This window comes from Acipenser ruthenus, chromosome 21 (assembly GCF_902713425.1).
Source record: "Acipenser ruthenus chromosome 21, fAciRut3.2 maternal haplotype, whole genome shotgun sequence".
Lineage (NCBI taxonomy): Eukaryota > Metazoa > Chordata > Actinopteri > Acipenseriformes > Acipenseridae > Acipenser > Acipenser ruthenus.
The window spans coordinates 26,254,682-26,273,681 of NC_081209.1; the positions used below are offsets into that span (position 1 = coordinate 26,254,682).

Consider the following 19,000-nt stretch of genomic DNA (forward strand, 5'->3'; position numbering starts at 1 on the left):
CAAACCACTTTGAAAGTGAAACAATACTTGTTAATATGAAGTTTGTTTTAACATCAGATACAGTCATGATACAGAACACTTAGAGGTCCCAATTTAAAACCATATGCGCCAAAAATGTGTGTCGTTGCGTAAATGCGGTGTAGTTCTAACCAGACTTTGGCTCTGATCCTGTGTTTATAGTTCCTGCATATTTAATTACAAAATCGAATTTGTTTGAGCTGCTGAACCACAAAAAATCCCCTCTAAAGTGTAACCGTCTTACCAAGCAATACTGTTTTAATACACACAATAAAAACATAAGACGCCAACATTATTTACTTTAAGCATTTTTGCAGATAAGTACAAAAGTGAATAAGTAAAATCACATGGATTAACCAACGTCCTACTAACTCCACGCACCCAGGGAAAAAACGCATTTACAGAACAAAAAATTCTTCCGACACCCTCCAGTACGAGCAATCTTCACTTTGCACCAATCAGATTGGCGCTATGGAAGCCGAGCTAGGTCAAGCGTTGCTTTAAGCCGCGTAGCAGCATGACGTTTTGGGCATTCTTTCAATGGCGAGATAGGGAGAGGATGGAGGAGATTCCTCAGCTAAGAAGGATGAACAGAGAAAGGAGATAATGATCCGCTGAAAGGGAACAATACCGGTTTTAATGGTTAGAGGGGTAACACGAAGAGGGCGGTTTAAAAGGAAGGTACAGGAAAACTGCTGTGTTACTACGTATGCAGCCAGTCACACAGCAGGGAGGAAGGGGGTCTTGTCTATAATGACAGAGAAATCCGAGCATTGGCCAGGATTCGAGAAATAAGATTGCCTTAGAGAGACCCTTTAAGAAGTTGGCTTTATTGTTGAGAATGGCTGGACGAAGCTGCAGGGCATGGTTCAGTGTGCTTTTGGGACTGGTGGTCGGGTTTACCTTGGCTTCCTTTGTAATCTTACCAAGGGCCACGGAGCTGAAGAACGCCGGACAGAAGCGAGCGAGCACGGGCGGCTGCGGGCTGCAACGGGGTCTGCGCAGAGACTACAGCGGCGCACAAGTTTGGCAACCGCAACAAGATAACAGCGTGTTGTCAACAGACAAACCGGTGCCCAGGTCTAAGAATTTCCTCTTTGTCGGCGTAATGACAGCACAGAAGTATCTGGATAACCGGGTTGTGGCTGCTCACAGGTACGTGACGGTGCTGGGTGAGGGTGATATACCTTTACCGTTATGTACTGCAGTTCACTGCATGGATTCTGTGTGGTATTTTTGTTGTCTAAACATGTGTTTAATAATGTGGTTATAATTTGGCGAGTTTTGTAACGTGCTATTTGTAACCCCAAAGCAGTTTGGACTGAAGCGTAAAATAATTGCTGTACTTTTTGGAATTCAGGTAGCTTACAACAGTGTCCTGGACGAAGACAGTTGACAGTGGGACAGTTTGGGACAAAATATGTCTAAATAGTAGTTCTTGACGTTTTAACATATATATTGTTCCCAAAAAAGGGGCGAACTTATTGTACAGACCTTGATAATGCCCTCCAAATTTCTTTTTCAAGAACACATGACTTAAAATGCGGAATGGCTAAAGAAAAGGAAGGCTTCCTGAGCTAAGCTGACGGGGTATTGCTTAATCTTTCTGATACATGTTGCTGGAGCAACACAGTTAGGTTTAATTTAGTGAACTTATCTGTCAAGAATTCGGGGTGCGGTAATCTTTTGCAGAAGTTTTCCTTGTGTAAGTTTTGAAAATAAGGAACACAGTCTTTTTGAGGAACATTATAATTATTTTTCAAATAATGAACAGTTCCTTTTTATTTTGAACAGATGAGAAGCAATCCAAATGCTTTGTTTTTAGTGACTGCATGCAGTGCCAAATTTTGGATACAAATCAGAAGATGATTAAAAAGTGAACACTGAGAATATAACCATACATCATAGCTGAAAATGTATTATGCATTTGCAGTCATGCTTCTGAAAGAGTAAATGTGGAAGGCATTTGTAGGAACAAGTAGATTTTTTTTTTTATAATTATTAAATAAAGAAATTGTCAGAATGCTCCTCATTTATTTTTGTGAAAGTTCCTCAGTCTGGTGTGGAGGATTTTAGGGGCTTGCCAGTTTTAGTTCAAGCAAACACTGCAAGCTCACTTGTAGCAGAATCAGAAAATGTGCAGCTCCAAGTCTGGACTTTGTCTCCCCTGTCTTTTTTGGTTTTAACAGTGTGTCTTTTCCTAACCTGTCTGTGAGGAACATGTCAAGTCTTTGACACTTCAACCACCAGTTTAGGTTTCCAGTCTTAACCAAGTTTAATCAAGCTTTTTACACTGTGTGGACATTTTATATTTCAATTTACACCTAGGTTTACCTATGCAATACAAAAAAACAAAAACAAAAAGCATTCTTTACTTATATATGTATGTATTTATTAATTATACTGAACCTAATGCTAAACAATAACAAGGCCTTGCAGATTGATTACTGTACCTTTTATTTCTGCTTTGCTCAAAATGGTTCGATAGTCAAATAATTACCTGGCATTTTCACTCCAGAGGACTTTACCAGAATATCACTACAGGTGTCAGTAAATACAGTTAATAGAATTACTCAACAGTTCAATTAGTGTTACTTCCAAGAGTATAGACAATCATTTGCTGTGCAAAGATGTATTTGGTATTGATAAATCCTGATTGCTTGTTTAACATGATATTGTATTGCTTCTTTCACACTACATAACTTTTTTTTTTTTTTTACTTCACTGAAATTTTGCTTTTTACCAAACCAGTCTACTATTGATACACATCACACAAGTCGCTCATCATGTTTTGTGAAATATATCATAGTGACATCAAAGACCATAATAAAGAATGTGCATGCTTTGATTTTCAGGACTTGGGCTCAGACAATCCCTGGCAAGGTGGCGTTTTTCTCCAGCGAAGGCTCAGACTTGTCCTTGCCCATCCCTGTTGTAGCGCTGGACCACGTGGACGACTCGTACCCGCCCCAGAAGAAGTCCTTCATGATGATCAAGTACATGCATGACCACTTCCTGAACCAGTACGAGTGGTTCATGCGGGCAGACGATGACGTCTACATCAAGAGTGACCGGCTGGAGAGCTTCCTGCGCAGCCTCAACAGCAGCGAGGCTCTCTTCCTGGGGCAGACGGGCATGGGCGCCAGGGACGAGCTGGGGAAGCTGGCGTTGGAGCCGGGAGAGAACTTCTGCATGGGCGGCCCTGGCGTGATCATGAGCCGGGAGGTGCTGCGGAGGATGGTGCCCCACATCAAGACCTGCCTGCAGGAGATGTACACCACGCACGAGGACGTGGAGGTGGGCCGCTGTGTCAGGAGGTTCGCGGGCGTGCAGTGCGCCTGGTCTTACGAGGTGAGGATGCTTTATTAATGCCTTTTTGTTCCTTCCCACCAGGTGAGTAGCTTGGATGGACTGACTGTCAACGATTCACTGATTTAAAGTGATTAAAATATATATATATTATAATAATTATAATCTTCTCTTCAGTAGGTTGATCACTGTGGATCCAAGCAAAAGATACAAATCTTAATATCGGATCATGTTCTCCGAAGTTGTATTCCATAATACACATATACTTATTACAATGCCAGTATACTTTAATTATGTAGCAATACTGCACATGCACATGTTACAGGACCAATACAGTGATTTAAATTAGTTGGCCAGATGTCTAGTAAAGTTTTGGAAGGTACAGAGTGATTTTGACAGTAGGTTAAGCAGAGTGAAGCTACATCACCTGTATTGGTGGCAAAGACTGATCATTTTAAATATCCTAACATTTCTGTGAATTGATTATTAAATTGTGGAGTGAGTGATCATTTTCACAGGAGCTTAACAAGAACAGGTAATACATCTTGTTTTGTGACAGAAAAGATATTAACGCACTTCTCTCTGAGATGCAGAAACAACTTGGAATGTCCTTAGGAGACAGCTGGTAGGAATTGTAAATATGTGTTAAACTATTCCATCTGTGTCAAAACGTGATAGGAATTTCAATTTAAAGGTATGGGAGCACAATGGAGGAGGAGCTGGTTAATGTGGTAATAGTACAATTATTGATTTACTGATTTAACAATTTTTATTTTACATTCTGTCAAAGTAAACACCCAAAGCACAGCCGTCACTTTCGGTATTGATATTTATTTTTTGTTGCACATCATTCTTATTGTTATAGAAGTTGCATTCCATTGAAATGTAAAGTGAGCATGACTGCCAAGGATGACATCATCAAGTCTTAAAATCTCAGTGTTTTGAATCTCTTTTTTGACTGTTTTGGTTGTAATTTGGTTACTGAAAAGGGCCGTGTCATGTTTTTTAGCCTAGAGAATGGAACTTTTTGTTGCTTGTGCTATGGTATGGTATGGCCATGTTTTAGATTTGTTTTTCTAGTCCCTGTCTTTCGGAGAGAATATTCATTTTAGGTAGTTGCAGATTACTGGAGAGTTGTGATTACAAAGGTCAGTAAGACAAGCATGTTATTCAGGGATCTAATCCAGTGGTTTGTAGGGGCGAAGGTCATTTATAACAAATGTGTGAACTAGTACTAAATGGGTAATGGACCATTATAAATCAAAGTGGAAAACACTTAAGAACGTGGTGTTTTTTTTTCTTTGAGGTTGTTGACTCTGCACCTCCCCATGATAGCCTGGCTCCACTGTGGGCAGCGGCTTATCTGACGCAGTGGAAACAATTGTGCAATTGCAGCATCATTTCATGTCTTTGTGGTACAGTAGGACTGATGTTTTGAATGCACTAATGTTAGTTACAGTGGCTAATTTACAAAAGATGACCAGCCTTCAGGGAGTTGGCCTCAAACCGATGACACATGTTCAATATTTATGTATTTTCATACTTGACGGCGAGCGTAATTCTACATTTTGTTTTTATTCTAATATGATGATCTAATTAGTTTTATGTAAACCATACACTACTGCTTTTGCACACTGTTTAAGCACTGAACTAATACACAGTTTGCCCCCCCCCCCCCCGCGAGATGAATAAATCATTTCTAACGTAATAAACTCTAAACCATAACTGCTGTATTTTCTTACTAGTTTTGGTATGTATGGATATTATTTCCTTTTCAGAAATAAACACAGAGACAGCTTGTCACTTGCTTCAGTAGGACCCATTTTCATCTCCTGCAAAACAATTTGCACTAACACTCCAGCACCACTGTGCTGATTGGTTCTCTGATGGACAGATTGTAGAACCGTTTCTAAAGATGATTTCAATCTCCTCCAGTATATCAGACCTACCCCTGCCCTTAACCTGCCTGCATCTGTTGTACATATTTTGAATATGTATAACATCTTTATCTCCTTCCGCTGCTGCACTGAGTCAGTATGAAAGCTTGCAGATTGGAGACTGATTCAGTTCAGAAACACTTTCTAGCAGTCTGGGGTATTGCTGAAAGGGTTCATGCATTCCAAGGCAGGCGCCTTTTTTTTTTTTTTAACCTTTTTCCACTTTTAAAATTGGTAAGTTGCTGTACAGCAGCCCTGTCATACTTTACCTCTGCATAATTATATAAAATGCTACTGTATATTGGTCATGTTTTTTTTCGGTGTGCATACGATGGAGACTCATTAAGGACATGGGGATGGGGGGTGGGAATAACAACAGAAAAGTCAGAAGATAATTAGCTCAGGATCTGGACATTTAAAACCACTGTCGAGATCACGTTTAGCATTCTGAATCTTTACATTTTGAAAGCGTTCTGTCGAGATCACAAAGTCATTTTTATTATTATTTTTTGTTCATGTCCTCAATGGGCCACCATCACATTCAGTAGATATGAATTTATGATACAAATGAAAAAGCAGTCTTTTGAGGCAGTGCGCCCAGCATGAGGAAGACCTCAGCTTATTTTCAGATATCCTGTGGCTTCTCTTAAAATTACTACATGCCCTGCTGTCTTTCTTCTATAAGTAGCTGTTACTAAAATCTAAAATTAGACCTTTAAACAGACATCTGTTTACCCTATAGAGTAGTGTTGGTTACAGACCAGTGACCCTACTGTAGTTGTGAGCTTTGAGTGTAACTTTGAAAATCAGCTGTGGACTCTGCTCCCAGCAAATATGTACATACTTGAATACTATTATAATATATTCCATTACTGTAGAACAGCAGTAGTTGTGTCTCCAGTGCTGGTATCTAATGATCAGTGTTTTATGCAGGTAAACCTTATTACTTTGGTGGTAAAGTCACTGCATTGCCAGTAACCCCCTGTCTGTCATGCCCCCTAGTAAAATGGACATTGCTGTATAATTTTGCTTTGCAGTTTTTGTCCTTGCTGAAAGAAACTGGAAGAAAAACTCCTGTTGTGTTGTGATGGCAGAAGTGTTCAATCCATCCCGAGATTGCAGCTCAAATGTCGCTCAAATATCTCTCAAATCCTTAAGGACAGGGAAAATGAACCTGTTCAATCAATTGGATATTGTTATTGTCTTTAGCAAACATCAGCAAGAATGATATCCCAATATGGTTTCCTGTCAACAAGGCTGGGATGTTTCACATTTAAGTGATTCCTATTGAATTTAAATGAAGTGCACAAGCCTGACTGTACTTTCAAACCAAGCTTTGTGTGTGTGTGTGTGTGTGTGTGTGTGTGTGTGGCTCAAGATCATGTTGATCTTAATTAAACAAGCACACACCAATTAATCAAAAGCAGTTGCATTCTTTTCATGAACCCAGACTTTAGGCCTGCATGTCTTTTTGAGCTGTCAAACTTGTATTTTGGAGTAGATCTGCCACGTAAGACGATGTCTGCTTTAAAGTGATAGAATGCCGGTTGCACTGCTTGCTGCGCGTTCTCCTCCCCTGTCTTTTCTTTTAAGGTTTACTGTCTCAAAGCTTCCTGTGTTAGTGCTATTGCATTGTTAAATGTCACAATTGGTCATAAAGTTGCTTTACAGGTCTCTTCTAATGAGACACCTGTGCTTCGAAGTGTTTAGCTCCGTTAATTTCCCCCCCCCCCTCCCCCCTATCAATCTGACACACACACTATTTATAGTACTTATGGGACAAACGTCAAGTTAATTCGTACAACACTGTACTGTTTCAAAAGACTTTATTCATGGCTGTCAAAAGTTACATGAAACCTTCGATTGTATAATGAAAGCACATTCTATGTAAAGAGTTATCTTTTATCTGCAAGTGATTATGGTTTTCTTTTTTTAATTGAACTGGCTTTGATGTCTGTTGTCTACCCATTTGATATCACCAAATGTCTGAACACATCATTAGTGCATTAGTGCCAGAATGTCTGTTTTATCTGTGCACTGCAGTTAACTGGCTACCTGATGATGTTTGGCAGCTAAGCTACTTGCTTTGTTGGAAACCAGCAGCGTTTCTATTCTTTATTATTATTATTATTATTATTATTATTATTATTATTATTATTTATTTCTTAGCAGACGCCCTTATCCAGGGCAACTTACAATCGTAAGCAAATACAGATGATTTGACTCAACCATACAGCACAGAGTACAGTACAGTACATTTTCAGTTTGGTTGATAATTGCCACTTGAGCTGATCAAGCCATGACATCATTTTCACAAAAAGGAAAATACATTTTTAAAACTGAATGATGTGTGTCTGCCTGACCTTTTTTAAAAAAAAATCTAATTGAGTTTTTAATTTATATGTAGAGTAATTCTCCAAGAGGAAATCCGGTTTGATTTGGTTAACCCATTTTGAAACAATAGTTATGAATTTTTAGATTACTGTAAATGTTTGCTAAATTTTTTTTTTTGTTCCTGTCCTTATCCGGTCTCTAAAGCTGCATTTCCGTAGACCCGTGTTCCACCTGCAGTAAGACACTGACCTGTGTTTAATCACTGACACTAATGGGCCAGTTTAAGATCCTTAAGCCCCCTCCTCCAACCACACCATGATGTCTCTTCTTATTTCGAGAGCTGCTTTGCATTCAGGCTAGGAGAGGGCAGCCTTTATCATGCTCATCAAGAAACATTCCCAGAATATGCTTCAGGAAGCCTATGGGCTGGCCATTGTGTTAATCCTCTTCACCACCTCCATACTATAATATAAAACTGATAAAAAGCCATTGTTTTATTTATTTATTTATTTATTTATCCATCCCCGACCAGATTCAAGTGGTTTAAATTGAACCCTTCATATCATCTTCACTTTTGTGAGCGTAGGGAGGGGAAGGGGGGGGGTCATATCATGAGAAGCAGCTTTTTAGGCCAATACAAAGTGGCCATTCGAGAAACCGAAACCGGTGGCTGTAGAGGTTATGATGACGGGGGGGAAAAAAAAATGTAATACTGCATTTCAAAACAGGAGAAAAGAGTGGTCTGCTGCTTGTGGATGTGTCATTTCCTGCATACACATATTCTCTCGATCAGACTTTCTGCCACTTCCTGTCACCCTCCCTCTTCAACCCCACTGAGGTCTTCCTTTTAAGTATGCATTTACAGATTTAACTGAATGAGCTACTAATTCACTTCCGAAAGTGTTTCCAAACACTGTCCCTCATGGGAACAAGAAAAGGATATCTGTTTGAGCTCTAATGATAAATTAGTTATGTTTTTAACCCCTTTCCCTCTTAAAATGCTGTGCAACAAGGCTTCACATGTAATCATCTATGGAGGAGGAGGTTAGCATGCTTTCAAAATGAATCATTTCAACCTCCATGTTAATCTGAGCCTCAAAGGCATGTCTTGATTAATTCAGTGGAGGAACGTGTTTTTCCAGTTACAGCTTTACAGATTGTCTCCTGATTCAAAAATCCTATATACAAGATACAGCTGTTTTGATATTTGAGTCACAAATTCCTTTTTTTTTTCTTAATACAGTTTTTAGTGCTCTGTAGGGTTTCTCGTTACAGTATTCAGGGTAATAAACATGTCACTATAATAAGTCAATAGTGATGGTGTTTGAGAGTCCTATGACTGCTTTTGGGAGTTTGAGGACAGTTTCGGATTATAATCTTACACTTGATAGGGGGTCCTCCTCTTAGCTGGTAGCCCCAGGGAAGCTGAAACATGAGATCTCAGTAATGCATTTAAAATCAGCAGTCACTGTGATGGGGGAATTGGTGGCTGTTCTGCTTCCCCAGCTGAGATAATATAAGCTGATGCTGTTTGAAAAGTCCTGCAAATGGGGAGGGAGATATACAGTAGTCTCAGAGGTAAAGAGAACACCCCTCGGGGAGCAAGCGAAGTGCTCTCTTAGCCAAAGTGTTTTCTAAGACAGAGTTGACCGTCAGACACAATATGCCAAGGCCAATCACAATATGAATCAATAAATACAAATGTATTTATTACTAGTGTCATGATGTACGTGCATCAACAGATGAAATGAACAGAATAAGTAAGAGAAAAGCAATAGGCAAGCATATGATAATAAACTAATGTTAGTAAGCTAAGTGACAAACTAAATTAATAAGTCACATACGATGAAAATGCAGCAGTGGCTCCAACAGTCATTATGAATACGAGAGCTTTATTCAAGACGAGCATGAATTTGAACACAATGGTTATTAACACAGCACCCCTGCAAAAAAAATGCTGCAGCAGCTCTAGATTAATTATGAATACAGGAGCAATATTCAAGACCTGCACAAAATTAGTGAACACAGTAGTGTAGCAACTCACCAGAACATTGGGGAACTCCTGGCTTTGTCATAAATGATAAGGTAGATGGTTCTTCGAAATAAAACATGCCACTTATGCCTCAACCGTAGTGAAAGAATAATTGTGTGAAAGCCCCTGACTTTGAATAAAGCCACAAATGATGTTCAAAGCCTTTAAAGTTTAATTTGATGATGATTAGTTATGTTGCAGAACAGTACTGTACAGTTTGAATTGGTTAGCAATTAATCACTATGGATGCCAAAAAGGTGTTCCTTTTAGAAGCTCCTGTGCCTTTAGGCGGCGCATTTACCATGGGGAAATTACATTTCATCACAAGGTTGTTCCCTAAGCCAAGGTGTTGTCTTGGGAGGTGTTCCTATATGCGGGGGCTTCTGTATTCCCAAAATACAAAAAGCCTGGGAGAATCCAAATAAATTGATGACCTAAATTGTTGTAAAATGATACACTGGTATCTGTGTCATAAAACGATTCATTTTGATCTAGTTTCACTAAGTTGTTCAATATATGCCATGTGCAGTGTTATTACTAAGGTATAACCAGTACAATATCATTTTTTTTTGCATGGTTTATTAATGCATGTGTGTTTTTGAATGTGAAAGTAGGGAGCTGTTGCAAAGTTCATCTCTTCATCGCTAAGAAATGGATGTTTACCGTGCATCGCAAGAAACAAGCCACCACCAAGGATTCCATAGTCTTGTAGTAAATGCACGTGCATCTGCATACTGACAGTGATATAAAACGACCCTAATGATCTCTCTCACTCCTAGAAATCCTGTTTCCAGGCTAGTGGGATGTGTTGAGAATGGGCTACAAGAGAAATCTATGTAAGGGATTTAATGTAAAATTAATGATGTGCATTAAACAGAGAGCTGATCAAAATCCATTATTTACTTTTTAATTTATTTATTTATTGTCCTGATTGTGGGATAATCAAAAAAAAATGCTTTTCTTATACCTATGTCTGAGCCATAGAAACATGCACTTCAGATACACGCTGGTGCACGTCTTCCTCCCAAACTGGAGCACCTCTATACTGTAGACCAAAAGGTGTAGCTCATCGTCTGAACCGTTTTTTTTGCCCTTTTAAAAGCTTTTCCAACGAGGTCTGTATTGCAGCCCAAGGTATCTTAACAGATGGCCTAATAGAAATTGTAAAGGGAACATTTATGAAAGGAATCTAATCATTTAGAAAGAAATAAAACTAGCAGAAACATTTTCTTTGTCTTTGTATTTGTGCTTTTTAGGTGCTCTCCAGTCTGTGAGAAATATATTGTTTGCCCAGCCTGAACAGTCTGTTATGCAGCAATGCATGCTAAGCCACACCAAACCCTAGCTTTAGCAGCTTCAGTATGGTTGCCAAGCCCTTAACTCCTCTGAGATTTTTTCTTTTTAAAATTGTCTGCACAGTTGTGCCTTGGCCAATCTTACCAGTTGTAATTTACTCTATTTACAAAAAGCATTTCAGCTGTGCTCATGCCAGTGCTTGTCAGAATCTCAACAGTCTCATGGGGCGCTGGCATGGGCCCGGGTCCCAGTAAGCCATGGTAACTACCTTCCTGTAGGCTTGCTGGTTCAGGCAGACATTCTTAATCTTGTGCCTTTTATCCCGTTAAGGCAGTAGATCTCTCCTTGTACCCAGGAGTCTCTCATTTCTCTCTTTGCCTTTCCTTAAGCCACTGGCCCCTGTTACAGATTTATTTAATTTTTTTATAAAGGCTATGGCCCCCTGCAAGTAACTTATAAAACGTACACAGACTCATTAGGCGCTTTGGGAAGAACATTTTAATACCTCCAAAGAGAGTTTCTATCAAAAAATCGATCAATCTTTATTTTATATAGCGCCTTTCATAGTGGACCACCATCACAAAGCGCTTTGCTTTGAAAGCCACTTGACCAAAAAAAAACAAACTGTTCCTTGTGTCTTCTTTATCTAATAATACTAAAGACCGAGTTTGTAGCTCTGGAGGCAGCACGGTTATATGTCATGCTAACATGGCTATATTTCAACCCCCAGCTTAGTGTTGGGAGCCACTGTGGTGTTAGACTTACTTGAAATGAGAACTTCTCTGCAGACATTTTATGAACTGTATTTATATGTGTGTGTGGATTTATGATGGACTCCTAAGGCATCAGTAACACATTTTAAATGATATCCTCTCGCTAATGTTACATAAGAGTGAAGAATATTAATGATGCACATTAACTCAAATCTTTACGCTAATGATCAAAAACCATTCAATATTTGTCTGCAGATTAGTGAAGATCAGAGTGAGAGAGGTAGGAAGGCATACAATGCTAAGGGTCTTTTTTCAAAGTATTTACTCCTGTCTTTGTGTAGCCCAAACAAGTGAACAAAAAAAAAAAACTGGAACCAAACAACCAAGTAATGTATTTAAGCACTCTCAATGTGTTTTGTTTTTAATTTTGTAACGTCAACATAGTTTTGTTCTCCTTTCAAAAAATAGCAGTTCATGATTAAAGAATGGAGGAAACGCTCTGAAAATGTGGTCCAAGTTGTCTGCATCTCATATTCAAGTAAACGCTGTGAAAATATGGCCTTTGTTCATTGTGCCACTTGAACATGAAGGCTTGTCTGATGGGCACTTCACAGAAATACAATCTTGAACATCCCTGTGGGGTGCTTGTATGAACTCTGTGCAGAGAGAGCTCCACAGCGTTGCTCCACGGCAAAGTCATTGTATTGCTGTGTCGCAGTTCTGAAGAATAATGTTGGAGGCATTGACAAATGAGTTTACAATGTAGGAACGATGTAGTGGTGCTGCATTTAATCTAAGCATCAATGTTAATAGGTTGACTGCTGTATTCCTCAGTGACCCAGCTAAGATGATTGAACATCATTTAATACTGATAACGAGGCAACAACAGCTCTGAGGAAGTTAAAGGTCTCTTGGCACTTGCTCACTGTACCCAGGAGAGCATGATTGTTGACCCCAGACACCTGACTGAATTCCACAGCGTACCTTCATGCATCAGTACAGATATGTAGGCTTGTACAGTAAGTTTTGAAATGGCTTTTGTTTTGTGTTCATTTCCTTTTTTATAAGGGTTTTTAATACATAATACTGTAAATGTAATTATTTGGGAGCAAATAAAAAGGCATGTCAATAAACTGTATTTACAGATATTTAAAATAGGCATAATCTACTGTTTATGATGTGTAGGTGACCAGTAGTACCAGTAGTTTAAAATGGGTGAACGTTAATCAACCATCTACATGAACTCCAAAGAAAATGCGTTGAAGGATATTCTAATAATCCCTTGCAAATTTGCTTCGCATTTAAGGAAATCTGATACTCAAAATTCACTGAATTGCCATCTGCTGTGCAGGAGTTTGAAATGAAATACTAAATTACTTGAGATTCTACAGGGTTCTCTTGTGAAAGGGAATGCATTCAACATTGGTTATCCTCTGGTTTAATAATAATAATCATTTAAAGACATTTCACATTATCCCAGCTTTTAAGCTGCTTTTTATCCTCCTTGTTTGTTTCCCAGCTGTAAATCAGTTGCTTTGTTAATTTTAATTTTTTATTTATGTGCTGTAGTTTTTAGGAGTGATGCATAATGTAGTTATATATATAAGATAGAAGGGAGAACAGTCTTGCTTATTTATTTGTTTGCATTAATAAACAAAAATGACTTGATCCCTAAGAAGAGATTGTGGTAAAGCAATAACATATTTTAGATATGAAAGAGTCAAAGTCTTTTGAATTAAGTCTTGTATAGAAAACAATGTTGCCTTTCCAGTTTGGGTACATTTCCAATAAATTTAAGATGCAGGTGTTCTAGAATGTCATCTGCAAACATTGTTGTAGGTTGAAGTTGGGGTGTAGTCCAAACAAAACTGTGTCGCCCAAACAAGTGTAAGAGGTATAGAAAAACAGGAGCACTTGAAGTGGGTCAGCGTTCACAATACCCCTGGTTACAGGAGATGGTTGAAGCTGGGGTGTAGTCGTGATCACGACTCGTCTGGAATTGCACCTAAAGATAAACAGTTAAGGAGACATGAAAGCAGCAAAGCGCTCAATTGTATAGAAAACAATGTTGCCAATCCAGTTTGGGTACATTTCCAAGTAATGAAGCTGCAGAGTTAAAAAAAATATATATATTTTTTTAACACTGACATTCAAACTAAACTGGTAAAACAGGTGCTTTTGAATGTCATCAGCAAATTTTCTTGTGACGTTCATTGTGAAGTAAAAAACTATTTTTTTTTTCCCCACACGTAAGTGTTCACAGTACCCTTAGTTACAGGAGATAGGTTGAATTTGGGGTGTAGCAATGATCACGCCTCATCAGGAATTACGCCTCAAGAAAAATAGTTAGATACATTTTTAGAACACAGGTTAACTTTGTATTGGGCAAAGGTCGAGTAGCTTCACGGCACAACCATTTAGAATGAAGCAAGGAGTTAAAAGTTTAATCACAAAACAAATTAAAACAAATATCAAATGATGTTCCCCAAAAAGAAGCAATACATTCTTCAATAACTGTTTTGTATCAACCACAAATAAATGCAAACAATTAGCGCCAGGTACAATTATTTTTAAGTGGCTTTTCAAAGAAATGGCACAATGGATTATTAATAGGCTTTGTAGATGGCAAATAGGCAATAACACTTTTAGTGATTGGGAAAACGTTTTTACAGGGGAGCTCTGTGAATTTGTTTTGCCCCCACACATTTTGGACCCAAATCCCACTGATGGTACTGCTGCTGCTGTTATTGTGATTGATGCCAGCAGCTGTGATTTCAATAACAAGGGACGATATACAAATTATAATGAATCACTAACATGATAAGGTATTACAATTTTTTTTTTTTAAAGGTTCATATTTCACATAATGAATGATAGCCTACCTTCTTTAACGTGTCGATCTAGGCTTGCATATACTGTATCCATTTTAGAACTAATATCAATTTTCAATACTGTGAATATATGGGAGGAAATCCAAGTAAGAAAGGTCTTGCTTATTTATTTGCATTAACAAAAAGGACTGGATCCATAAGAAGAGGTTGTGGTAAAGCTATACAAATGTTAGCTATGCATGGCAAGCCAAGTTATCATTTCCCCAAAAAGTTGTTCACCAAAAAGTTGTCATTAACCGAAAGTTGCCAATAAGCAAAAAGCCCCCGTTTTCAAGTGTGATTATATGGAACAACAATATGTACTGTAGTTGTACAAATATGACACTGAAATACATGTGTTTTAAATGTTACAGTGTTAAAGAATTAACATGAGAAACACGAAATACCCAAACATAGAACTGTTTACTTCACGCGTGTGTAAAACAAAAAAAAGGGGAGTATGCTTAAATAGTACTACCCAACGATGTACTACAATTGTCCTTACAATGAGTAAAGCAAACATAAAAAATGTGTTGTACTTCCAATCGGTTCTAAAGAACACAATTTTAAAATCGGGAATTGTCCAACGTTGTCTGCTTTTTAAGATGTACCACCTCCTGCTGTAAATCCATCTCAATTTTGCGTGCAGCTTCGTAGCCAGTTTCAAAGCCACGATTCTGGCATATCTTGTGGAAAAAGTCCACAGCACGTAACTGTTCTTGGAGTGAAGGCTCTTCAGGTTCCTCGTCTGATGCAGTATCCTGTGGCTCTTCAACCTGTGGGTGCTTAGCAGCTCCGACCTGCTTCAAGAAGTTGTGCATCAGTGAGCTCGCCTGCCATAACTCATTCCGCCAGAAATCTGCAGTTGCGAAGTCAGTGTGTTATAAAAGCTGCACGAAGCATGCACATAAACTGTTGCTAATATCAGAATTCCATTACCATTACAGTCTATGGGACGGGATTGGTTCCTGGGAAAATGTTAATAACTGAAAGTTGTCTTTATCAGGGTTGTTTAATAACTGGCATTTACTGTATCTCAAATTGCATTAAGATATTGTGAAATATTGAGATATCTAAAAATGAAATTGAGATATCTCAAATGGATGTACAGATATATTTAACTGTTTTTCTAATATGGTACGCCAGTGTCATTTATTGATATCTCCAAATAACTTCTTGCTCATTTTTTAGCAATATCTCAAAATCGTTTTAAGATGTCTCTGAATGATTACATATCGCTAAATGAACAGGAGGCCATTTCGAGATCTTAAATTGAATTTCGGATATCTGAAAATGACAAAGTATCTAAAAAAAACTTTGAGATATCTTAATGATTTAAAGAGATCTGTAAATGCATTTTAGATATCTATTTTAAAGCTTCATTTAAAGATCTATCTGGAAATCATTTTCAGGTATCTCGAAATGTATTTAGATACTGTATCTTAAAATGATTTAGAGATATCTTTAAATATTTAGAGATCTGGAAATCATTTTGAGATATATTCATATATTTAGAGATATCTAAATTTTAATTTGAGATATCTAAATGATAAATGGGCTTGTCATAGATATGAAGGCTAATTATGTCCTGAATTAAAGCAACAAAACGCTCAATTGTATATTAAACAATGTTGTCGTACCAGTTTAGGTACATTTCCAAAAAATTAAGCTGCAGATAGAATCATAGTCCAAACAAAACTGTAGCCCAAACAAGTGTAAGAGGTACAGAAAAACAGGAGCACTTGAAGTGGGTCAGCGTTCACAGTACCGCTGGTTACAGGAGATGGTTGAAGCTGGGGTGAGGTCGTGATCACGACTCGTCAGGAATTGCGCCTAAAGATAAACAGTTAAGGAGACATGAAAGCAGCAAAGCGCTCAATTGTATAGAAAACAATGTTGCCAGTCCAGTTTGGGTACATTTCCAAGTAATGAAGCTGCAGAGTTAAAAAAAATATATATATATTTTTAACGCTGACATTCAAACTAAACTGGTAAAACAGGTGCTTTTGAATGTCATCAGCAAATTTTCTTGTGACGTTCATTGTGAAGTAAAAAACTATTTTTTTTTCCCCACACGCAAGTGTTCACAGTACCCCTGGTTACAGGTTGAATTTGGGGTGTAGACGTGATCACGCCTCATCAGGAATTACGCCTCAAGAAAAATAGTTAGATACATTTTTGGAACACAGGTTAACTTTGTATTGGGCAAAGGTCGAGTAGCTTCACAGCACAACCATTTAGAATGAAGCAAGGAGTTAAAAGTTTAATCACAAAACAAATTAAAACAAATATCAAATGATGTTCCCCAAAAAGAAGCAATACATTCTTCAATAACTGTTTTGTATCAACCACAAATAAATGCAAACAATTAGCGCCAGGTACAATTATTTTTAAGTGGCTTTTCAAAGAAATGGCACAAAGGATTATTAGTAGGCTTTGTAGATGGCAAATAGGCAGTAACACTTTTAGTGATTGGGAAAACGTTTTTACAGGGGAGCTCTGTGAATTTGTTTTGCCCCCACACATTTTGGACCGAAATCCCACTGATGGTACTGCTGCTGCTGTTATTGTGATTGATGCCAGCAGCTGTGATTTCAATAACAAGGGACGATATACAAATTATAATGAATCACTAACATGTTAAGGTATTACAATTTTTTTTTTAAAGGTTCATATTTCACATAATGAATGATAGCCTACCTTCTTTAACGTGTCAATCTAGGCTTGCACATACTGTATCCATTTTAGAACTAATATCAATTTTCAATACTGTGAATATATGGGAGGAAATCCAAGTAAGAAAGGTCTTGCTTATTTATTTGCATTAACAAAAAGGACTGGATCCATAAGAAGAGGTTGTGGTAAAGCAATACAAATGTTAGCTATGCATGGCAAGCCAAGTTATCATTTCCCCAAAAAGTTGTTCACCAAAAAGTTGTCATTAACCGAAAGTTGCCAATAAGCAAAAAGCCCCCGTTTTCAAGTGTGTTTATATGGAACAACAATATGTACTGTAGTTGTACAAATATGACACTGAAATACATGTGTTTTAAATGTTACAGTGTTAAAGAATTTAACATGAGAAACACAAAATACCCAAACATAGAACTGTTTACTTCACGCGTGTGTAAAACAAAAAAAGGGAGTAGGCTTAAATAGTACTACCCAACGATGTACTACAGTTGTCCTTGCAATGAGTAAAGCAAACATAAAAAATGTGTTGTACTTCCAATCGGTTCTAAAGAACACAATTTTAAAATCGGGGAATTGTCCAACGTTGTCTGCTTTTTAAGATGTACCACCTCCTGCTGTAAATCCATCTCAATTTTGCGTGCAGCTTCGTAGCCAGTTTCAAAGCCACGATTCTGGCATATCGTGTGGAAAAAGTCCACAGCACGTAACTGTTCTTGGAGTGAAGGCTCTTCAGGTTCCTCGTCTGATGCAGTATCCTGTGGCTCTTCAACCTGTGGGTGCTTAGCAGCTCCGACTGCCTCAAGAAGTTGTGCATCAGTGAGCTCGCCTGCCATAACTCTTCCGCCAGAAATCTGCAGTTGCGAAGTCAGTGTGTTATAAAAGCTGCACGAAGCATGCACATAAACTGTTGCTAATATCAGAATTCCATTACCATTACAGTCTATGGGACGGGATTGGTTCCTGGGAAAATGTTAATAACTGAAAGTTGTCTTTATCAGGGTTGTTTAATAACTGGCATTTACTGTATCTCAAATTGCATTAAGATATTGTGAAATATTGAGATATCTAAAAATGAAATTGAGATATTTCAAATGGATGTACAGATATATTTAACTGTTTTTCTAGTATGGTACGCCAGTGTCATTTATTGATATCTCCAAATAACTTCTTGCTCATTTTTTAGCAATATCTCAAAATCGTTTTAAGATGTCTCTGAATGATTAGATATCGCTAAATGAACAGGAGGCCATTTCGAGATCTTAAATTGAATTTCGGATATCTGAAAATGACAAAGTATCTAAAAAAAACTTTGAGATATCTTAATGATTTAAAGAGATCTGTAAATGCATTTTAGATATCTATTTTAAAGCTCCATTTAAAGATCTATCTGGAAATCATTTTCAGGTATCTCAATGTATTTAGATACTGTATCTTAAAATGATTTAGAGATATCTTTAAATATTTAGAGATCTGGAAATCATTTTGAGATATATTCATATATTTAGAGATATCTAAATTTAATTTGAGATATCTAAATAATAAATGGGCTTGTCATAGATATGAAGGCTAATTATGTCCTGAATTAAAGCAACAAAACGCTCAATTGTATATTAAACAATGTTGTCGTACCAGTTTAGGTACATTTCCAAAAAATTAAGCTGCAGATAGAATCATAGTCCAAACAAAACTGTAGCCCAAACAAGTGTAAGAGGTACAGAAAAACAGGAGCACTTTGAAGTGGGTCAGCGTTCACAGTACCGCTGGTTACAGGAGATGGTTGAAGCTGGGGTGAGGTCG

The 19,000-nt window shown here is 37.8% G+C and overlaps 1 protein-coding gene across 1 annotated transcript in view; it reads left to right on the forward strand.

Moving 5' to 3' along the window:
* The first annotated feature begins 462 nt into the window (after positions 1 to 462).
* The window catches only part of LOC117963135 (chondroitin sulfate synthase 1-like), a 41,767-nt gene continuing 23,229 nt past the window's right edge, over positions 463 to 19,000 (forward strand). Inside the window, exons 1-2 of the mRNA XM_034902042.2 lie at positions 463 to 1,173; positions 2,874 to 3,369. Of these exons, the coding sequence (XP_034757933.2) occupies positions 860 to 1,173; positions 2,874 to 3,369 (810 nt within the window). The 5' untranslated portion in view covers positions 463 to 859. The remainder of the gene's footprint in view (positions 1,174 to 2,873; positions 3,370 to 19,000) is intronic.